This window comes from Acanthochromis polyacanthus, chromosome 20, assembly GCF_021347895.1.
Source record: "Acanthochromis polyacanthus isolate Apoly-LR-REF ecotype Palm Island chromosome 20, KAUST_Apoly_ChrSc, whole genome shotgun sequence".
NCBI classification, from domain to species: domain Eukaryota; kingdom Metazoa; phylum Chordata; class Actinopteri; family Pomacentridae; genus Acanthochromis; species Acanthochromis polyacanthus.
The window spans coordinates 12,550,205-12,575,026 of NC_067132.1; the positions used below are offsets into that span (position 1 = coordinate 12,550,205).

Below are 24,822 nucleotides of genomic sequence, written 5' to 3' on the forward strand. Positions count from 1 at the left end.
GTGCTGTTATTAATGGTTTATATAGCAGTGTCCATTAATGGCATTAATAATATTGTTTGCTGTACAGTGTGCTAATGCTACACAGGATATATTTGTCATCGACCAGGTTTGTCAGAAAAAGCTCGGCCCTGCTGCTGAAATTAATCTTATTTTTTTACTCGCATATCCATGTCAACACTTGGATAGGAAACAGACTGCCCTCATTTTTCTATCATTTGAATATACAGCGACCACTTGTGGATTAATTCCCATCAAATAACTACACAGCCATGAATACTGTATTACTGTAATCCCCATCAGAATGTTTCCCGTATCCGCCCAGAGAACAAGAAACCAATCCACAGCTTTTCATGTAAGATGAATCACAAGGCTGCCTCCATGCATTATTTTATCTACTGCATGAACTTTTTTTTTTCTCCCCATGTGATTTCAGTAAAACTGCCTCTTTTTGGGTATTATATAACATCGGAACAGTTGCTATATTGTGGAGCGAGATAACATTTGAAGAGTGTGGAGGATGGAGATTAGCTTTTAGAATCACCCTCACTTTGAATGACAGTGCATCCGCCCACTCCACCTCCACCTCTGGGAAGCAATACAGAGAGTGAAAGACCCCAACCCCCCTCATAGCCAGAGCCTTCAGCATCTGGAAAAAGCATCGTTGACATACACACACAGTCCTCCGCACGGTTTCTGCAGAATCTTTACATTGCAGAAAAACATCTCAGCTAGATCAGAAAGCCATAAACGTCTCTGTGAAATCTCATTCGTTGCCGTTAGCTCAGATACAGAGATGATAGATGTTGCCTGCGGCGCCTCATGAAAGATTTTAGGAGTAAGTTTTTCAAGATGTGTCTGACAGGGATTGCACTTGTTGAAAATATAAATCTCCCTCATTTCGTCTTCTTTCAGATGAAGCCAGCAGGTGCCCCAGGGAAACCGGTTGCACGGTGGGGAGAAAGTGGACTGACGAGAGTGTGATAAACATGTAGAATCTGCACATTACTGCAGCGCATGGTTGCCCATCTGGAAGAGAATGCTGACCACGGGCAATTCATGTTCTGAATAAACACCCCTCATACAGTCATCTGTGAGCAGGATCAAAGTTTTACAGCTCGACTCTGATGCCTGAACCTCACAGTGGAGGCTGAACAGTGTGGTTTTAAAGTCCAGTAGTTGTGACTGAAGCCTGTGTGGAGAGATATCTGATTTATTATTGTCAGCAGGTTGAAAAAATGAACTTTCATGACATTTTAGAAGCTGTTGCTTTTGGATTGAAGTAGCCCCAATCCAGGCCTACATATCACAGATCTGCTCATAAAACATTTTACGAGACAAAAGTTGAACATACAAACGCACCACACCTCTTCTTAGTGACTCACTAGAACTGGGAAACACACATTAAGTGACCATGACATAACAAACATGAGCTTTTCCGCTAGAGAAAAGAAATAGTTTGAAAGTTTGTAACTTGCTAAGTTTGATTGTGTAATATGTGTAGTTTAGCACATAGACTGGAAACAGGGAAACAGCTACAGCCTGGCTCTGTCCAAAAGTAACATCTGCAAAGCACCACCTCTAAGGCTCACTAACTGCTATGGTGTATCTTTTTTCATAGCTTGTACAAAAAACAAACTTCAAAAATGGCCCATTGCAGTTTTCTGAGGCGTTTTTCCTAAGCTTTTCCTTGACCAGGTGTATTCTTCTGGAGTCTCCACTGGTTGCCTGACAACCACAGCGTGACAACAGTGAGACTTCATGAAATCCCTGCCCCAGGCCAAGAAATAGTCACTCAAGCATTTAATGCCACTAACAGCACAAATGTGTTATTTTTACACTTGCGTACTGACTTTTATATGAGAAACTTTTCTGTTTCTGTCTCTACAGCCAGTTACAGACAATTTCCACTATTGAGTGTGTATGTACAATAATCTTCGGAAAGACACCAAAAATCAAGTTTTAACCTCATCAACCTGTCCATATGGTCTTTTTCATAGGCTAATGAAATAAACATTTAATGTCTTCGCTGAGTATATCCACCTTGAAACAGCAATGTACCAATGACAGTCTCAAAATCACAGATTCAGACAAGCAGGATCTGATATGTAACAATTCTAAGGAACCAATCCTGTGACATTTTAGGGTTTTCTGCATCATTGTTCTCCTTCAGAGGCAATTTGTGGTTCAAATATGACTGCATTAGTCCAAATTTACAGCGTGCCATTGTGTAGTGTAGTGTAGAGTAGTTTAAGAGTGCTACAGCAGTCATAGGTGAGCTGGTGTGCTTGAGCTGCAGCAAGCAGTGGAAGGATGGGTGGCCATTTTAGTTTAAAAAATACCATAGCGTTACATCGAAGCAACTTTAAGGCAAGACAATGGTGTTTTTATGGAGAAAAGAACTGTAAATGTGTAATTTTGATCCATGGAAATGATGTAATGAAATGATGTGTTTAGGGGTGAAATCAATGCAGTAAGATGGGCATTCAGAGTGCATTACGAACTATTATGTCTAAGCTCCAAGAAACATCCATACAGGACTGTGATATGTGTTTGGTTCTCCATCGGGGCTATGATTGAAGCTGCTGGAAACAAATATTTAGCTGCTAGTCTGAAGCTTTGGAAAGCCACAATGTTATTTTCTTGTCAGTGTGGAAAACCTTCTAAAGCAATGTGAACCACAGAAGACAATACACCCCTACAATACAATACCACTAAAAATAACAGTGACAGTAAACCTACACTATATTGATGTAAACCAGCATTCCATAAGAAAAAAAACTCAAATATTTGTAGTGGTACTGTACAGTCACAGCATATCTGTCAAGCAACAGCTACACCAGATTGCAATTTTCACAGCAGACCTTGCAAGCAAATCTATCAGTCCAACCTTATTCTGTAGCATTCAGCCACAGTGAGATGTAGGTCTCTCTGCTGTTTTTCCAGGTAGAGAGACCATCAGTATTGAAGCTAAGGGGGGGGGAAAGCTGTCAGAAAGTAGGACAGCGAGGGGAGGAGGGCTGGTTTGTAGTCCTGCACTTCAGTCTTTGTCGTCTTTGATCCTGACCACGGTGGCTTAGCTTCACATGCTCTGTAGCTGGCCCACACTCAGCGGTGGCCTATAAATACCTGGCATGTCTGCGCAGCCAGGTAACCTCAATACTCAGCAGTACCCTCAGATGTTACCGCTAACGTTATACTAAGTAATGTCAGGAAGCCAATACAAAGAGATTAAATGAACCTATTTATTGTACTCCTATTAAATATTATGCAGAATAACTGCAACAGAACATTTGTTTGCATTTGAAAACTGGATTTTAAGTTTATAGAATGAGTAAGACCCTTTTTAGTGCTTCCACAGAAGGACTACCTGCAGGGTTTATGTGTTACTCACTCAATGGGAGGCTCCCTTTGAACTGGTCTGGAGCAAAGATGTACAACACACTCTCTTCACACACACACTCCCCACAGCAGGTCAAAAGTGGCAGGCATATAAAATGTAATTTTTCCAGTTGGAACATGCTTTGGCCTCTTAATTTTTCTTTACGCTGTGTGTCATAAACTCTCTCACATTCACAACCACGCTTCCACTTCCAGAAGCCCGGTCACAGGAAGAGTGTCTACTTGTTAGAACCTCTGACAGAGAAATTTAGGGGAAGTCCAATTGTCTCGGTCGCACACACACACACACACACACACAAACACACAAGCGAGCGTGCACATACACACACACACACACATACAAAATATAGGTCTTGACAGTCTTGTTGTCCCCACGAGGCCATTGGGAAGAATACAACACACCAGAGGAGGTAGTTGTGATTTTGACAGCATGAGTAGAGCGCAGCACGCACTGTGTAAATGCACCGTTACACCTCAAGTAGAATTTGAATTTATCCACACACACAGAAAGAAACAACTCCAGAGGGGGCTCTGTGGTGACCGTTTCCTCGTCCTGTTTCCTGCTGCTAGCGGAGACTTGAGATGAGTCAGTCCTCAGGGGAGCCACTCCAGCATGCACACACACGCACTATTAAGCTAACACTAGCACTCACACACACTCATATGCAAACATCTTATCCCATCATTCGCATTTAAAAGGTCCGTGTGGCATTTTAAATGTCAGAGAATCGTTGTCACAAGAATTACATTTGTATGAAGACTTGAAAAACCTGATGGAGACGAGTGTCAGTGGCCTCTGTCACAGTCCAGCCATGCCGGTGCCAGCGTGCCTCCGATTTCAGCTAATGTTCCATAAATACTATTACAGTAGGTCATCAAGAAGTTGCTTCCAAATGCTTCGATTTTTATCTTAATCGGTTTTCTCGTCTTTCTGTCATTTACGTGGCATCGCAAAAACAAGTGCTTTCATACTGGTTTGGATCTGTGCATGATTTGTTTAAATGCCAGCAATATGAACCTGAGAGTAACAAAGAAATTATCCATCTGGTCTGAAATCACCTGAGGTCAGTCCATGGACAGAGAGACCTCAATCTGCAGCCGTACTGGAAAAACAGTCACATGTGCTGTCAGATTATTAGGCGAGGTTGGATTCAAACGGCAAAATATAACTAAATGTTACTTGGTTGCAGTGTTCTAAGTTTATTAATGTAATGTACTTATTAAAAGCTTTTAAATCTTTAGAATCCCAAACTGTTCACTCTTGTCACATTTTTACTCAGTGAACTAATTTTTCTCTACAACATAAAGTCCTGCACCTCTATAGAAACAGCACAGCCAAGGCTAGAAGTAGAGAGAACAATGAGACTGTTACAATGCCATATATCGCTAAAAAAATGTAAAAACGTTGCTGTTTTTCTTTCATTTCTTCTTGTACAAAAATCTTTAAAACCAAGTATCAGAGTATACATTTTTCTAAGTGTCCATAGGCGTTACAAATACTGGAACAAAAGAAATGATAACTCGATATATCAAAGATATTTTGCAACGCACATTTTTGATCTTTTTTTCCAAAGTTTCCTCCGATTTGCTCTATGGAAGCAAAATCTGCAGTTCAGCCCAGTTCAACCAAAAAGTCCCAGAATTGTCGTAAAATACCCATTGACAGCAGCTGAGTCCTTTATAGCCTCCTAGCCGTACTGGCAAGCACACAAATTATAGTTTTTTTACAGACTCTAGTTCGAGCAAACCATAAATTTTTGACAATATTTTAAGCAATATATGTAGAATGAAGTAAATTTGATGAAATAGTACAATTTTAAGCTGAGATTTTGTCAAGTTTCCTGATGGAACAGCACATCACAGCTGAGTAGTTTAAGAAAGTCAGAATGCTGAAAACCTGCCAATTATTTCCAGCTTTCAGTTTCTGATAAATGGTGTCATTTTTGGCTATTTTTCAAAAAGACAACACACCTTTTAAACCTACTGGCTTATTGTAGGGTCTAAAGGGTTAAGCTGGCAATTTTTCAGAAATAAACGTGAAAGTGTTACTGAAACGTTTACTGTTTTGATGACTGACAAAGATTCTGATTCTGTTTACGCAGAAATAAAAGCATTAGGTTCTTCAGCACCAACACAACAGAGCAACAAAAGTGAATTGCACATCAGAGAAACCTTGATGGATACAACCTTTGCTGTATGACCTGCACGCTGTAAGAAAGTTAAAAAAGATTCTCGGGAGAGTTTAAAACACTGTGAGCAGTGCAGATGTCTGTCAAAAGCCTTCAAAACACATTTTATCAGCAGCTTTTATGTTCATACTCAAACTGCTCCCTATAAGAAGCCTACTTTCTGCTTTCAATGTGTGTAATTGTACACAGAGCAAGGTGGTGGTTGCCACAGCTAAGACATCCAATGAGTTCGCATAGGGATCAAACAGATGTCCGCAATCATCAAAGGAGTTTTTTTCTCTGACACTCTGAAACAATCAAAGAGAGACGATCCATTTTCTGCAGCTGGCAAACACAGAAGCAGGGAGCTCTGTGGTCGAGTGATCTTCAGCAAGCCATGATTGGGCCTGGAGGGTGTTTGTATGCCTGTGTGTATGTGCTTGTGTGTGCACGCGTGTGTGTGTTTGCACATGTGCAGGCATTCGTGCCCGAAGAAAGCCAGTATGACATGAGAAGTGTGATTCCAGTGGAAGCAGCTGCCATGCAGTCAGACACTGGGAGTCCATGAATTATCCACAGAGCTTTCAGCAAAAGCATCTTTACAGTAGGTTCTGTCAAACTGTTTTGGAGATGACTTTCACTCCAAATGCATTGCAAATGAAGCATCAACTTTTTTTCACACTCAGCTCCAGTAAATGACCACCCCTGAACAGCGTGATATAAGTGCAAACATTTCTACAGGAACCAGACCGTGACGATTTCACTACGGTACCAACAGAACTCAAGTGCTGAAAGAAATCATGCAGAAATATAACAAGAAGGACACAGATTTCTTCTCAAGCTTTGACTTATGCAAGACTATGGCCAACCTACGTCCAATCATGATTATTTTGATCAATGTAAAGATCATTACTTATTGATTTTAAAGACAATCTTTTGCACTTTCATATTAAAATAAACAAATCATTGATTTCATTTCCGTGTTTTGCTACATTCCTGCTAATGTACAAATGTCTGCTTTGAAATCTTCTTCACATGTATTTATTGCATCTCCTTGAGGGAAAATATAAATCAAAATCGACTCAAAACACCTAACTTGCTGAATATCTGTGTCATTAGACACTGGTATTTCTCTAAATGCCTCACATGCAGACTACAATAGAAGCTAGCTAGGCAGCTGTGCACAGTGAAGCCTCTAGTCTCCATTCAGTTACTGCAGTACAGCAACTCAGACAGGTGTGTGACCAAAGACATTCGAAAGTCAGATTTCCACAAGCTTAAACTTAGTGATTTTATCTGCATGGAAAAAGATTTTTAAGAGCAGAGACCACATTTTAAATAGCAGCATTGCAGTCCATTATGTGTATTAAATTGTGAAAACCCAAAATCGTAATCGTCTTTTAATTTTCCTTTTTCTAACACTTTTACTTCTTGGTTTATGATATTCCAAGCCAGGTTGGACACTAGACAATCAGTGGGATGATAAAATCCAAACGATTCACATGTATATTGTTGTGTCCTCAGTCAAGGTGGACATGTTTGCAGATGACACTTTTGTATTTCTGAGACCACCTACACAGATCTCTCTCATGTCAAACAATGATCCTTACAGCTCCATTAAATCTAAGTGTCAGAGAACCTGCATGCACAACGCAACTGGAATGTGGTCATTTTTAAAGTTAATGCTTCCACCTGCATTTGACAAGTCTGTTCTACAGCTGTCCTCCAATAAAATCGAACTAATTGCTTCTGCAGAGAGTTAAACTGACTTGGCTTTCTCACACACACATTTTAGTGATCAAAACACTGCACACTTACATAATGTCAGGTCTTTTTAAACCATTTTTGTATTCTTTTGTTGTGTTGTCTCGGGATAGAAAAGCCTTTGCACCATGACAGGAAAGTAAGGCTACGCTTCTACGCTTTAAAAGCCAGACTAATTAATCTGTTGTAGGCGGGTTCACAGCTCCATGAGGCTGACAGTTTAATTGCAGGTTTAACCGACTGACACCTACAAAGCTATAAAGTAAAACCTCCTACACCGGGCTGTAGAGATTACTCCACTCTGGGATGAATCTCTATCATATTCAAAGTGGAGATGCACTGATGATTTTTTAACATAACAGACAAATGACAAATGTCAGTAAAATACATTGGCGAGCTGGTGCACTGATCTGACGCTAATGTCAGCTATTGGAAAGTGTCTCTAAAGCAGTTGTGGGTCACTGTTCCAGCAGCTTAGCCTTGCGATACAAAGATACACCCCAAGTATGCATTAGCACATAGCAGACATCTGATATCTGACCACACAGATCTACTGGAGAGAGCACAGCTGAAGGACAAAGGAAAGAGACAGAGGGGGAGAAATGATGAGGGGGGCTGGTCAGGAGATGCATCAGCCTTTAGTGGGTTTCCACAGTTAAATTTATCACAGTCAACTGAGGAGGAAGAAACCGATCAATAACCCCTCTCTGTCTGTCTCCCCCTTCATCCTTATCTTCGCTTTCCCTGTCTATCAGTTTCCACACCTTATCTGAAGAAGAAAAAAAACAACACAAGAAAAATACATGTAATCAACCTCTTCATCAAGCTATAAATGCTGGAGAGTCAGTGGAAGAGATAACAGATAGAACTGGTACTGAGATCAGACTGGATTGTTCTGATTAACCTCTTCAAAGATAGCACATGAGAGGCTTTCAGACATGTCCTGCTCATGCACTGATTTAGTGTTTGAAGGAAGATTTTACTGTACAAAGACGAATGAATAAATAAAGCGTTGGCGGAACTCTAGAAACCTAGATCCACAGTGATACATTTTGGTTGTAGGACTCATAACTTCTGCTCCATTTACAAGTACATGTCCACACTACTCTGCCTTGAAACTGAGACTTTTGGAAAAGCTGCTGGCCCTGTTTTAGTCTGGGAACTGCAGGATTATATTTTAGTCTGGTTCGGCAGAAAGTGAGACAAACACAGACACCCAAGTTTGCTTCTTGATTGGGTCTTTTTAGCCACTACATGTCCTTCCCTGTTTCCTTCCGCTCGTATCACATGATTCTTTTTTTTTGGACGAAAAAAATGACATCAGTCTCGACTACCAGTGCTCAGTTCAACATGGATGACAAACTACAGATGTTGCTGGTCTTGTTGTCTTTGCTAACAGCTGTTGTTCAGCTAAATTCTGCATTTTCCCATGCTACTACTGCCTACACACGCAGGAGGAAACCTATTATTTGAGCAATTTCATCTTTAAAATTAAGCAACCAACCACTGACTCTCTGTTTAGACCAACACATGGTTATGTGATACTTTTTTGTATGTGTGTTAGTATGAACGAACATTATTTCTGAAACACTCATCTGGAAGATGTCAGAACAAATAATCAATTTCAAAACAAAATTATTATGAGTAAATTGAAAGGCTTCAATTTAGGATATATAATGAAATGAATGCTGTAGTTCAACTGTTTATAATTCAAGCAAATTCAAACTTTCAGTACACACTTTTGATAATGTTTTGATGGTGATTTTCAATCTATTTCATAGTAAATAATAAATCAAAGTTTCATTTCAAGTTCATTCAGCCCTAATCTAGACAGAGATCATGGTCAGGCTAAAACATCTTAAAATGGAAACATTAGTGTGGATGAAGCCCCAGAAACTCTCGTCTGATTATTGAAACTGTTTCATATCTAAATTACACGTGTGGTGACTTTGTTTCAGATGGATGACTTGGGTGCAGCTGCAAAGGCAACGGCATGCAACATTACTCTCTTATTACCAGATTATTTACATTTTATATGGTTAAACACATGCAGATGTGCATCTTCTGGTCCATCTGAAGGAAGCCGCAGCGCAGCAAGAATTTGCATTTTCTACAGAATGGAACATACAGATGATGTGAGGTTACTTTACAATACAGGAACTGGTCTTCATAAAAACCACTGTGTTCATCAATCATCCAGATGGGTGCTGTGTCTCTACACGTATCCTCATAGAACAACTGAAAGTGATAAAAAATGCTTACATGCACTCTTACCAGTTATAAAATGCCAGTACTAAATGAAGCCACAGACAATACATGGTTAGCTTTGTTCTGTGTAGAGAATGGAATTACTGGGAATGATGACTTTGTCCAAAGCACCTCATGAGCTCACTAATTTACATTTTGTATCTTTCTTCCTTGATCTGTAAATACTGGAGTGAAGAAAGGATAACTATTTTTTCTCCAAGTACTAAGAAACTGTCCATCATGTGACTGAGTATGGAAAGCTCCTGTCAGCACTTTGATTCTATTTTGAAACCAGCTTGAATTAGCAGTAAAATAGAAGTGAGACAGTTAGTCATTCACTGTCAGGGATGATGATGGCAGCACCTCTCTGCATTTATGTCACAACCACAGATATGTCAGGCTTTATACATGAAATCACAAGGGGGCAGCTTTTCAACTGCTACTAGTAGCATGTTGCATTTCAATATGGTCTCCTCAGCTCACTGTAAGCACATCGTGGTATTTTTAACACAATCTGTAAGAGAGAAAATTGAAAATAATACTAACTTCAAAGAGTCCATATTGTGCCTTTTGGGGTGTATTTCCTTTTACTTTAGTCTGTTGTAGCTTTTGTGCATGGAAAAGGTTCACAAAATCACAAAGCACTGCTCCTTGCCTGCCTGAACTGCCTTGTTTGAAGTCCAGGACATCCTTCGGCTACTTATCTACATCACTATGTCACAATTCTGTAAAATGCATGCCTCATTTTGCCCTCAAACAAAAAATGTGCAGTGTCCTTGCAGTTGGCCATTATCGCCTCACCGGAGCCTCTTCTGCTAGGGTCACCTCCCTATGTTCAGAGATTATAGTAGTAACCAGATTATAGTAGATTATAGTAGCACTGAATTTCCCTTCGGGGATGAATAAAGTGATTCTATTCTAGTGATTCTATTCTATTCTAACCAATGTTGCCTTCCTGTCATCGGGCCAGCCAATCAGAGCAGACTGGGCTTTTCAAGAGGGGTCCTCAAATAGTCAGAAGCTAAAATTGAGTGTGTCAGACATGACAAAATGTATGTTTTCTGGGCATTCAAGTATGTTGACATAATCCACTAGACCTCCCCCAAAAAATGTTCAACTTGTAGATATGAATACAATGGGCTCTTTAATTTTATGTGGGATTACAGCTGCCATGTTTGTAGTTACCAAACAGTTCACAGAACATTTTTACTGTTTCACTGTTGAGTCATTTGTGTCAAGTCATGTTGAGTGACAGTGCAGCTACTATTTACAATGTAGCTCTATCTATGAGTTCTGGCCTTTCATCCGCACACAAACACAGTTCTAAGTGACTGGAAAAAAGAACTTTTGGGAAACTAATTTTAGCCTGAAGATATTCAGACACTCTGTTTGCAGGGTAGATGTGCAGACAGAGCAAACTGACTTTCCTTCTTGTGATAATAAAGTAAACTCCATTATCTCCTCTGTTTACATGAAGCGATTATGTGCAATAGAAGACATAATCAATATAGTGCTGTGGTAACCTTGATAACAGGACTTCACACCTTTACACATAAATATACAGCTGCTCTTCCACTGCATTGAGGAGCAGAAAAAACAGAATCAGTTCACACACAATTTCCTCCTTCTCCGATGTGACATTGTTGGTGGCCTACCAACACCACATCAATGTTTTTTTTAAAGCTTCTATTAGCCAACATGGCTTTTGGGTTAGGGTTGTGTCACTGGCTGTTGGTTTGGCATGGTTTTGGCAGAGCTTCAACTTGTGTTTTAGCATTTTCACAAGAGATTACTTTTGAAAAATACTTCTAAACCAGTCCTCAGTTTGACCCTGACTTATTACATGGAAGTTTTCCTCTATAGAACAAGCTTGTATTGTATGTCACTAAAGCTTTATTCACTGTAAAAAACACATATGATCTGGTAATACATAATACAATAGTTTCCAGCTTACCTGTCCTTGATACCAAATACTTTCACAGATTAAAAAAATCACACATAAAGAAAGATATTGTGACGCTGTCGTTTCTAAGTACTTGACACCATCAGCTCTGGTGCTTGCTCGCCCTTCCCCTCTCTCTGCCAGGTGTGTATCAGTGTGTGTGCATGACCTGTGCAGCCAAATTTCTCTTCTCCCTACAGAGCCCACATCCCCTCATGTGTCTACAAGACAGATGTGCAAACCAGATGTTCGTGCACTGAGGAGACAGACCTGTTGCACTGGTCTGTTTTCCTAGAACTAGTGCTCTGCAGCCACAGTTTGAATTACCAACAATCCAGCTGTCAGTCAGATGCATATCTGGTATAAATTCTGTATCACATTTTCTTCAAAGTTCTGAGTCTGTCTTCTAAGCACACTTCTTCTTGCTCTTTCCCAGCTTTGAAGGTGAAGAAGTCGAGAACTTTAATACCTTAAGATTACACAGTGCAACTCCTGAGCCCTGAGAGAGATTTGTTTCTTCACACAGGCGCGATCACACAAACTCTAAAATAAACAGGCACGGCTGATGTTTTATTCAGGAGGAGTCCAGTAGCTATTTTTAAAACGCACGGAGAACAGAAAGTGTTGGGAGGGCAGGTGAATGGCAGCTCTGCCCGTTCCCTCCCCTCCTCACTCCATTAGCCTCTGCAGAGCCAGCCGAGCGAGGATTACCAACCCGGCTTGCAGTCTAATTTCAGAGATGTTAGATTCACTCTGGGCGGAGTGGGATTCACTCAAGAGTCATCAAAGTCTTCTACCTGAGCCAAGTGAAACCAGGCATCACAAACGCTGAGAATTAATCTGTGCCTGGAAAGAGTTCATGGTCTCTTCTGAAGCTGGTCAGGGAAAGCTGGACTGAGAAATTCTCTCTAGTTCATCAAATATCCGCGTCGCCAGATGTGTGACGATCCCCTTCTTTGTATGATGTAGAATCAACAACGCCAAAAGCCTTATAATGTATGATAATTTAATCATTTTGTTACACATACAAGTACTCAGCAGTTCTAATCACTCTAAGCTATTTGAATACCATTAAATCTGAATAAGCCCCAACACATGTCTTCATGTTTTTCCCATTATAACCATTAGTTGATTGAACAGCTGTGCTTCAGATTTCAATGTTTAGATGTTTCCATGTGACTACGCCCCAGTGTTCCTTTACACTTTGGCTATAACAGTGTGACGGGCTTCTGATCAGTATAAGTGAAACAACGATAGTCTTGTCACAGTTCTCTATTTTTTAACCGCAGTCAGAGCATCAATCTGAACAGGCAAAACTATATTTGTACTAACACAGTGATCATCATCTGCACTAATGGGACCACATCCTCAATGATCACAAATGTTAATAAAACACAACATGATCAACTAAACATGACAGAACAAACAAAAAAAAGTATGACAGAATATGCAGAACATGTTAGTTTTGCCTCTACAAATCTTCACTGACAGTCCCACTTGGGTTGCAACAATACAGCTGTCAGCATGTTTTTATTTAGGTTTTTAACACTGCAGCCAGATCTGTAGGTGGTAGTTTCACAAAGTTTTTCATCTTCAATACCCGTTTTCTCAAATTAATCATTTACGCCTATTTCTTCTCTTGATTATGAATTGTGTGCAATAGTTTTCCTCACAATATGATAACTTTAAGCCTCTGGTATCTGGTGGGATTTAACATTTCCCAGGTGGCAACACTGCAACATTCAGTCATTTAGTGACAAGTAGTGAGCAGAGCTGCTGAAAAGAGGACTGAGCATGTGTTTGGTTCAGTTCCTAATTCAATTTTGTGCTTAAAAACTTGGACAAAATGTAATATATTAAAGTAGCTGATGAACATTATATAAAGTTGGGGAGTTCTATGAGCTTATATGTGAACTTAAATGGAATGTCCTTAAATTTCCCCCCATTTATATTAATACAGATATACACATGGAATCACTGAATTCATGTCAAGAAAACAGCTCATTTTCAGTTAAGTCAAGTGCTTCATGATAGCCATTAGCTGACTATGTTGTTGTACGAAGTTGCACATCTTAACTTTAGCTCTTTTGGCTGAGAATGTGCAAATATCATCATCTGGGGCTGATTCTCCCTTTGATATACACTCTGTTCTTCTGCTGCAGTTTGTTCCTTTGCATCATACGAACCGAATGCATCCTAAAATCTCACACACAGGGTTTGTTTTGCCAGTACAATACCACAGTTGAATATATATTTTTGCAGATTTTTTAATGAATGCTTAATAATTGATACATTTTGCTTCCATTTATAGATGCTACAGATTCTATATATTTTTTTAAAATCCACATCCAAATACAGCAAACATAGGATTTGAAACCAATCTGACTGAGACTAAGAGTGAAAATTTAAGACATTATTTGTACTAATAATAAAGGAGGCTTTAGCACTTTGGCATTTGTTATCAAGATGGGTAACCTCGCTATTCATGTGGGACAGTTTGGCTTTTTGTTTTATTGTGGCACTCTACGCTGAATTAAAAAAATAACAAGCATTGGAAGAGGTGGAATTGACAAGTTTCATTACAGAATTGCAAGTGATTTTCTATGGATTTTATAGATTTTTCTATTGGGTAACACAGGTGGGCATCCAAAGGGTTTGACATGGATGACCTTCATCTCTGTCTGCTACAGCTAGTTAGCTAATACAGCATAAATTCTGTGACAATCGACCTGCCAGCACTTTTGCTTAATAACTGAATCTAATTTAATTATTCCAACCAAAACAGTCCGGCAAACAAAGGGTCCCAGATGACCCTCTTTTTTTTTATAATCTCCAAACCATGAGATTGGTATTGATCTTCTCAGTAAGAAAGCAACATACGGGGGTTGAAACTTCAAAAGCATAAGAATGCAAGATCACAAGCATGAGTAAATCCATAAAGCCCTCAACTGTACCACTTTTTCTGTTGCTCAGAAGCAAGGATTTGTATTTGCATAGTCTCATTCACCAAGTCACTGCAGATTTTCAGTGAAACTATTTCCCTCCCAGCATAAAGAAAGAAACTTGCCAGCGGTCCAAGTGTGTTTTAATTATAAATGACTTAATGACTAGATGACTTAATTCTCTCATCTACTTAATGCAGCTCCGCACACCAGTAAAAATGAACATTCAGGCAGAGATAAAGAAAAAATGTGCTGCTGATTATATCTAAAGCCTTTTCTCATTTTTCTTTCTCCGTTCTTGGGGATTTTTTTTAAAGATCTGTACATACTGTATCATTAACAGTTCATACAGAGGGTATGGTGTTAGTACATCTTTTGTTAAGTCAAAGACTCCATTAAAAAATGCTTTTGTTGGCTGTCACCCAATTAGTCATTGTACACTATAAAAAACTAATTCTGTAATTTAGAAAATAACAAAAAAGTGAAAATCTAGCAGCCAACACGCCAGAAAAAAATGCTTTCATAACATTAAAAAACTTTAACAGCAGCTAACTGTAGAAAAATTACATTATATTAGCAGATATTAACACAGTATACTTTATGGTCACATGTTAAAAACGACAAATTACCACTTGTAGAAGTACAGCTTTTTGATGTGGAAGTTGTTGTTTTTTTACAGTTTTGACCTGTTGTTTAACAGTCCACAGTCCATGTAAATCAATACTTTTTTCTGTGAGTTTACTAGATTTTAGGGATTTTTTCGTATTTTAAAAAAAATCTACAATTTTTAAATCCTGAATCAAATTTTTTTCTGTCAAATAATAGTAAATATCTGTAAAAAAAAATTTTTTTTACTTTTATCAATATTTTTGATATATTTTCAATTCAGAAAAATAGTGTCATTTTACAGCCAGATGTGGAGGATTTTTGACAAAACAGTTTTTTATGGTTAACATAAAAAATCTATACCTTCTTTCCATGGTTTTACTACCTATTACTTGTAATTTACAAAAACAGGGCATATCTACAAAATAATGGTAAACTGTCGAAAAAATAGCAATTCACAGTTGACAGCTAAATTGTTTTAATTTTTTTACAGTGTACAGTCAACCCCCACTGTGTTGAGATGATTTCTGTAGTTATGTTCAAACCAAAACCAGAACAGATCAGCTGAAAAGTTAAGTTTCAACAAACAGATGGTTCTACTTGAAAGGAAAAGGAAGCTATTTCAACAAAACTTAGTCTCTCAGTGTCGTGATCGTCGCAGTACAACACTACAGTTTCACAGACCTTCATTTCACAAGCTGCTATCTTTCATAAACTTTTTCTGGGAGACTGCTGTCACCTGACACGTGGGTTGACCTTAAAAAGGGAAGTTTTAAGACAGATGTTTAACAGTGTTTTTTTCCATTCCAATTAGTTTGTGTCTCCGTCTTTCTGTGTTTCTCTCTGCCACACAGACACATTTTAAGCCATGGATAGATGACCATGTCATCTCATAAGCCCATCATGTGCATCAGCACCCAGCAGCACCCTCTCTCTGCTCAAGGCTGCGATTTCTAATTAAACCTCCTGGGGACTTCTTGAGGGCAGCAGAAGTGCTGTCAGAGAGCCACAGACACTTTCACAGCCCTGCGAGCAAAGACTGAGAGCCCTATCAAAGTAATGAACCCGAGGCCAGACTTTTAACCCCTCATAAACTCTGCACACGGAGGCATTTTCACTTTAATGAGAGGAAGCGATTAAACTACAGGGTCACGATGCTGACTTCAGCTTCGGCTTAAGAGTTCTGGTGTGTGAAGAAAGCTGCAACGTGGTCTCAGACTGCGTTTATTAGCACCTGTAATGACAGGATGCACATCAGCTAATGATACTGCAGATAACACCCAGAGGCAACTGTCCTGTTTGATCTTCTAAGACAATCCAAAATGTGGCTGTCAATATCAAAAGCCTCGACTTGTGTGAGAAGAAAGCACAGACACTGGAATCTGCAACAAGACTTTCATTATAATTTAGCATCCAAGTTGAATAAAAAAGAGACCTTAGACTTATAAATAATTTTGATAAAGTTCCAGAACTTCCACACAAAGGTAAGAGTGGGCTTAAAAGTGCATTTGACTAATTCAGTACAGTGTTTGAGTCTTTGGGGACAGCTGGTGTACACAGCGAGGGTGGATGCAGGCTGTCATTCCCAATAACCAAACCTCTATCTCTTTCTACGCCACTGACTAATCCTGCCTTACCTTTCCAAAGTCCCTGACGTCAAAAAGGTCAAAGGCCTCGAACAGCTCGCCTTTCTTCATGCCGAACGTCTCGTTGCACGCCGCCAGGAAAGTCCTGATATTCTTCAGGCAAAGGAACTGCGTTGAGAAAGAAAGAGAGGGTTCATGTGTGAGTGAGTCACCAATAAATGCATTACATGCACGAATGATATGACCTGTTATTATCCTTCATTTTCATCTCTAAAGAAATACGCGTGTGTCTTCACTGACGTATGAATGGATTCGCATACGGCTGCTTTTCTATTCTGTGTTCACTCTGGCTGTCTAATCAGGCCATGCAGCGGAGAACACTGGAGGACCACAGCTCTAAAAGATGCATGAATCAGTGTTTATAGGCACCATGAGGGCGTCTTGTTTCATTATTATGATGTATTTCCTGCTGAAATAGGGCAGTGGAGTGGAGGGTAATTAGGAAAAGATAATTCAGCAGAGCTGGGAGAGGAAGGCAGAGATCTTTTTACTCCTATTGATAGAGTAGATGTCACCATTAAGATAACATACTCAAAAAGCAAATATCTGACTGTTTTAGAAAGGAGCAAATTTCTAGAAATTACCTTTATTGTTCTGTGAATCACTATATATTTATATATATATATTCCCACGATATCCTACAAAAATACTGAGTCGAGGTATATCTTCCATAGGTGGTAACAAGGCTACTAGTAATTAAGTTGTATAATGCAGGTGCACTGAAGGGGCAGGGAGGTTCTTTCTAAGCTAATTTTCATACCCTGTGAGCTTAATTATAGCTGAAGGTGCACCTTGAGACTCGAAAATTGAATCAAACGATCAATAAGTAACTCTACTAATAATAAACAAGGTCATTTACTCAGGACACAAGTGTTTTTGCCTCATCTGCAACCTAAATCTTTCACTAATGATCCTAATGGGACCCAACCCAGAAGCTATTTATCTAAATTATGCGGCACCACTGAATGCAGCTCGAAAACATCAATGAAACCGAGCGAATGAGATGGTAAAGCCGTAGTGTTAAGTAAGGCTTTCTGAGGTGGTGAACGCTCTTCATGAAGAGGGCAAAGCTGCAGGCGGAGAGTGAAGGGGAAGGTGTCAACATAGTGCAGTTAGCCAATCTGAAGCCTCTGTGACTGGGCCTTCCTGTAGCTGAGACAAGATGGAACAAAAGAGAGGAGGCTGATGAAAGAGGTGTTTGATGAAGTAATGCTTTTGGCCACAACACTGTGCACCGCAGTGCTGCAACTGGGCTTAACCAATGATCTAATCTGTAAGTGTACTTTTGACTGTATTAATGTTTCACTATAAACTGCCTTTGTTTGGACTTTTAGCTTTTCTACAGTGTTTTGAAATAGAGATGACATGAGAGCCAGTACTTTGGCACCAAGTCAATACTGTGACTAATGGTAATTTTCATTGTTAATGAATCTGTCAGTAAAGAGTAGTAATCTGCCCTATTAGTTGTTTTGTCTATAAAATGTCAGAAAATGGTGAAAACTGTGGATCAGTTTTTCCCAAAGGCCACCAGAATGTCCTCAAATGTCTCCTTCTGTCCAGAACCCAAAGACATTTGGTTTGCCGAAATTATACACATTTAAGAAGCTGGAGTAAGAGAGTTTTACCTTGTTCTCAATAATCATGTGGTTAATTGATTATCAAAACAGTTGACAGTTAATGTAGAGCAGTTAGTAGTTAGTTTACAACTAACAGATTATAACAGCTACAACAAGAAAAGCATTCAGAGAGCGCAGTATTCCGCCAAGGCTGCTCAGTCGTATCACTTCCAACGGCTGAAATCTTGAAAAATTCATGGCAGAAATCACAGCACCATAGAATGTGGCAACTTAACATGGTGTACCCACACAAAAAATTACCTTGCGCTGAGCACAGGCGTGTGTTATGCATGTGTACGTAATGTACGGATACTGAATCGCGTGACCTAAATATGTAGCAGGCAGTATAAATTGATGGGATGCAAAAACACCCCCACAATTTAATCAATTCTTCCTTGTATCATTTCAAACGGACAAGTCCCAATAAGTGCGCAGTGGTGGATTTTAGTAGGATTGCAATCATGAGATCGTCAGCAGGCAGCTGACATAGTGTTCACTTGTTGTCATAGTTACAGTGACACCAGGCCGCTATCTTGCAATGATACAGAAATCTTTAACAAATCTGTGGATCCAGACTCTAAGCCACATCACTGCCAAAATCTAATCAAGTGCTTCTTGTGTCATTTCTAATCTTCCCTAAAAATTTCTCAAATCCGTTATTCTGTCTTTGAGTAATGCTGCGAACAGACAAACAGACGGACAAATCATCACATAACTCCGCCGTTCCTTGGCAGAGCAATAATTAACTGTTGCAGCACTAGTCAATACCGAAGCTCTGAAAACATGATGGTACTTATTTTCAGTGGTATCAAACAGGGATGTTAATGACTATCTGACTACTGGCAGTTCCATGTTGCCAACCAGAGAGTATTGTGAGGATTTAGCTAGCAACGGGCACTATGACAAAGACCTCTGTGATACTTAATAGACTCCAGCTCGAGCTCATGTATCTAAGATGAGCTGAGATCTAGTGCTGGTGGCACATATATATTACACTTTTGCAGTCATCTGTCCATTGACACGGCAGCAATACCAGCAATTGGAATAGAGTGTACTGTACTTGATCAATGTCATCAATTATTAATTACTGATTAATAAGGCTGCTGATATTCATTTAAACAATAGTCCAAAATTTGCATCCCTACTGCCAGAGGTGCTTAAAGTACCACAGCAGTCATAGGTAGGCTGTTGAAGATGTAAATTCTACAAATTCATGGTGTCAACAGGTTTTCTGAGCCTGATTTGAAAATAAAACAAAAAAACCTCCAGCTACATAGCTTTGGAGTCCATCACAGATAACTAAAAGTCAGACCGCAAGCAGTCTCACTTAGTCATTCAACAGAACAAACTGAGCAGCTCAAAGACAGACACGCAAATCTGCTCACTCATTGCCAGCTGAGACTTTCGGTTGTTACTTTATATTAACAAGTGTGACAGTTGCATCTGTTGTGGCAACGCTGTACACAGCTCACAAAGACTGAATTAGCTTGTTGAGGTGAACGTAGAAATAGTTTACAACACGAGCTCATAATGTGATTTACATGCTAGGATGATACCGATAACCAATTATCAGTAATTAAGGCTAACAGCAATCAAGTCGATAGCTGATGTTTGAAAACCAATATATATTTGCGGTAAAAATAAAACTCTTCCTGTCAAAACCTTTGTGTGTGAGCGTGTGTGAGCGTGTGTGTGTGTGTGTGTGTGTGTGTGTGCGCAGCAGCTTCTGTGGTTTTCCTAATGATCTTTTCATAGCACGGAGAGGATGTTAAGTCGAGCAACGCACACGCAGACAACCATATCTGAAGCTTTTCAGAGGCACAAAAAATATGACAAGGACTCACATCTAAGTCCTCACAAGGAAACTGGAGTGAGTTATATAACAAAATACTGTTTGTTTTAAACACTTCAAGGCTGTATTACACAGTTTTTTGTAATTTTCATATTTTTTTCAGATTCTTTTTAAGACATAGACTATTTATTATTTGTGGCTGCCATAAAAAAAGTTATGCTGATGATGAAATGCATTCATTTAATTGGACTATTTTTTGCTGCGGTATTGGAAATGATGTGGAGAATTGTAAGAACGACCAGATTTCTGGCATTATGTGATGTCTTGTTGGAAGTGCAGAGCATTAGAAGCCGTGCATCTTTCACAGGCAGATCATAATGTGGCAAAATGGCACTTTCACGATGGATTTATCAGCATATCAATGTTGACATGAAGGGTACAGAGACACATACGCACACTGCAAGAGCAACTGTGTGGTTGTGGCTTGCACATTTGAGCAGTGAGGCATTATGGCTGCACCAGTATGTGAAACCAGCATTTAAAACAAAGAAAGACAACTGAAAATGCCGCACTGTTGTTCATACAGAGGAGGACAAAAGAACTGTGTAAAGTGATAGGAAAAACAAAGAAATCAGTCAGGAGAAATTGGCAGCTACAGAAGAAAGATTCACTAATTAGAATGCCCATCAGCTATTAGTGTCAGCTTTGAAAAATGTATGAAAAATATGAATATTATTTGATTCTTGGAAAACACTCAATTATTTAAGGCAGGGGTGTCAAACTCAGTTCCTGGAGGGCCACTATCCTGCATGTTTTAGATGTTTCCCTCTTCCAACACACCTGATTCAAATGATCAGCTTATCATCAAGCTCAGCAGAAGCCTGATAACGAGCCTGATCATTTGAATCAGGTGTGTTGGAAGAGGGAAACATCTAAAACATGAAGGATAGTGGCCCTCTAGGAACGGATCTTGACACCCCTGATTTAAGGTTTAGCTGCAGGGATGAATTGTAAAGGTAAAATTCTGTGTGTAGTTATGTGCTTTTTGTCATTTTGCCCACTCTCTAATACTCAAAATGGCAATAAGTGCTTCTCAAGCTTCCTATCTAACCATCATTTAAAATTCTCCAGAGATAAGTTTCCATATCACAATGACTCGTCATTCTCGCCTTCTTCTTTTTCTTCTTTCTCTTCTTGGGTAACCGGTTCACAGGAAACGGATTTCATTAACCATTTCCCGTTTCTTAAAGTGAGCACGTGCTGCGCTGTGCTGTTATGTGTCTGCACTCAGAACCGTAATCATGTTCGACAAGTTGAGGAGAAAATGATTCACTCGGTGTCATCTCAGAAAAGCAAAGAGCTCAGGAGAACAAGCAAAACAGCTGAGCTCATTCTGTTATGCATAACACACCTTTGGCCTCGCGGTACAGAGCAAAAATCAGATTTGTCTGCACGGCGCATGTCCATGCATCAAATATAAAATGCCTCTCCACTCCAATTGAATTAGGCTTTACAGATGGCTTCACAGAGAGAGAGCCCCCAGCCAGCAAGCTCCAGATAAGAGTAAAGCAGCCAGCGAGCACTGAGTGAATAATATTGAATGTTTACACTTGTACACATCACTTTCTTTTATCAGACAAGCACATCTTGTCTGCCTGGAGTCTCTGGAGAGTCCCAGAGGACCTCGGTATATTATCTGAGGGAAGCAGCTTCACAGAGCACATATGAAAGACTGTGTCTCTGCTGCACTGAGCCGAAGACAGCAGAGGGGGAATTGCATTAACAAGAGTGTAGCAGCATGAGGCAACCGCTAACTGTTCCACTGGCAGCTTTTCTTCAGCACTGGTGACTCTCTGGGGCTCTGGAAGCGAATGGCCTAATAAGCGCATGTGTGTGTGTGTGCGCGACATTTGCATGCACTGTGTGTCCAAACCAAGTCAATATGGTGAACTAAGATTAATGTGGAGATGTATGTAAATTGTCATTTAATCCATTTGAATATATTATGTTGACTCCTCAGCTTTGAAATTAGTCTGCGATTAATAGCGTTTATATTATAATGGAATAATGTGTCATTTAGCATAATATGTTTAGTCGCCTTCTTGAGAGTTAGAAGAGGCAACAAGCAGCCAGTTAGCTTAGCATGAAAACTGGAAGGAGCTAAGATTTAGCTAGCTGCTACTTTAAACTTCACAAATGAACCAAATCCAAATGAACACAGTTGACTCAAAACTACCTTTCATCGACAAATTGTTGTTTTTACAGTAAGCTAAGCTAATAGGCTGCTGCCAGAAGGGTTTTTAGCATTTAGCATAGCAAGTTAATTAAATTTAACATATGATGAAAAGGTCCTGAAATGAAAAAAATATGTTTTAAGCAATTAACAAACCATGTGGCTAGTTTGTCCATGCCTTCCCATTTATGGCTACATTAATTAGCCTCACTAATAAAATTAAGCCAAAGTAAGGTGATTTTCTGTACGTTCATATTTTTTTCATTTCTTATTGATACACATAAACAAACCTGCATTATCGCATGATCCAAATGTTCAGTAAAACTTTTCAGCATGTATGCTGCTAACTCAAAGGGTGTTGTCGTTTCCTGTACCGAAAGGGATTTTGAAAACATTAACACCCAGAGAATCGAAGGGGGAAAGCAGAAATTGCAGATTTTTACCCAAAGTCTGCATCTGGTAAGTCAGATTAATTAAAATAAAAACACACTACAGCTCTGAAATAAGTCTTAAAACAGTGTTTATGGGGTTTTGGAACCTTTTAAACTTTTTTATCCATTACATCTAGATTAAATCAGATTATATAAATAGAACGGGCAAATTCACTCCTACAGATCTAGTCTGGGAAATAAATGTGTATGATGAATGCAAACTTTTAATGATAATACAATGATAAACTGTGTCCCTTAAATATATGAGACCCTTCATGATACATTGCCTTGCTCAGATGTCTGTGTAGGTTCTCATTCATCCAGGGCATGGTTATCCAAATTGCCTTGCTCAGTGCATATCTTGATCATAGCTCTCTTGAAAAACATATTATTGCAGTCCTTATCAAACTTGCTTGTTTATGTTCTGTGTTGATGGAAGAAAATAGCATGTGTCTCAAAAAAAAAACTGTATCTATTGGGTTCTATTTATAAACCTGCTATTCAAAATTGTTCTGAACTGTTCCACATCCGAGGCAAATACAACCAACAGCGCATGAGTGCACCTATTTCTGTCATCCAATGAATTCAGCAAACAACTTCATTGTGCAGAAGAAGGAATTAAGGACAGATTAAGCACCGACATCTCCGCAGCAAGCTCCAAACAGACACTGACTCAGTTTGGATGAAAATGCATAGTTTATACAAGACTGATGTATGGGGGGCTTAAAATTCCACCAGTGCGCTTCATTTTGAAGGCCAAACGAGTGGAATATAAAAAATTCCTGTAAGACAAGCTATCTCGTTGCTGCGCTTTTGATATGAACCAGGTCGTGCTCTGTATCCTCAACAAGTATCCAGCGTCTGCTTATGTATTCTTTGATACGAGTCAAAGCTCCATAGCAACAAGCTGGAGCCTTTTATGGCTCCTGTGTGTATTGTGGTGCTTAATGAAATCCTATTCTAGAAGTATGCAGGCAGAGAGTGGCCATCTCACTGTATAAACCTCGTTGAGCATCAATTAATGGCGATAAAATGGATGCATCTCGAGCAGAGGGAATCAAGGCCTGTGTGCAAAGAATTAAATCTGGTTAAAAGTTCTCCATCTGCTTGTCTATTTTATGTCCTCATTGACAGCAGCGTGAGAACAAAAAGAAGGAAATTACTAAGAGGGAACCGTGAAATGTATAGGTGATATATTGATTTCTGCCATGGTCAACCACTTGTTGGTTTACATCGCTGAGATAGTGTATGCAGTGTGAATGACACCACGTGATGTGATCTGTGGTGCTCTTTTGTGAAGACTCTTAAGTTATAACCCGTGGGTGGCATATCACAATCCGAGCCATCAGGTCACATCCATGTCATGTTGGAGCTTTCAGCAGCTGTGTAACCAGGAAATGGGAGGTGGAAAGGGAGGCGAAGGTCTGCTGACGCTGCCGAAAACGCTGCTCCCTCCCCGTCCAGACTGTGTAGACAGTGACCGCAGGCTCATCATCTCACTTATCTTCATAGAATATTGTCAAAAAGATGCAATCAGCAGCTTTACGTTCCAGAAATACACTGTGGTAACAGATTTTGTAGTTCCTCCTCTTCAGTTTATGGTGTGCTAAAGTGTTAAGTAAAAACCCACAGACTCTGTGCTGCATGCAGATGACCTTTCCAGTCACTTTTTCCAGTCACTCATGACTGTGAATATCCTCTGCTAGTTAGTGACAACCTCTTTGTCACCTCTTTATCTTTTCACATTTCCGGTAAGTGACTGTTCTGTTTTTTCAGGAGTTCGGCTCATTGGTCACCGCCCGTTTTAGGTGAGGAGGGGATTGGCATGGAAGTCATCTGTGTGTCCAGGAGATACTGCAGCTGTGTTTCGGTCTCCTGCTAATCCTTCCATTCAGCATGTGCGGTAAGTGTGGGCGACAAGCATTGTGGTATCAGAGAGAGCCCAAATAAGATTTTTTCACCCCCAGAAAAACAGTTACAGCTTCACTTCTCATTTCATATTAGCAATGGAAAACATTACTGTGTGTAATGTGAAA

General features: G+C 39.6%; 1 protein-coding gene across 1 annotated transcript in view; it reads right to left on the minus strand.

Moving 5' to 3' along the window:
• The window catches only part of LOC110970356 (guanine nucleotide exchange factor VAV3), a 111,336-nt gene that overhangs the window by 73,957 nt on the left and 12,557 nt on the right, over positions 1-24,822 (minus strand). The window contains 1 exon segment of the mRNA XM_022220626.2: positions 16,706-16,822. Within this exon segment, the coding sequence (XP_022076318.2) occupies positions 16,706-16,822 (117 nt within the window).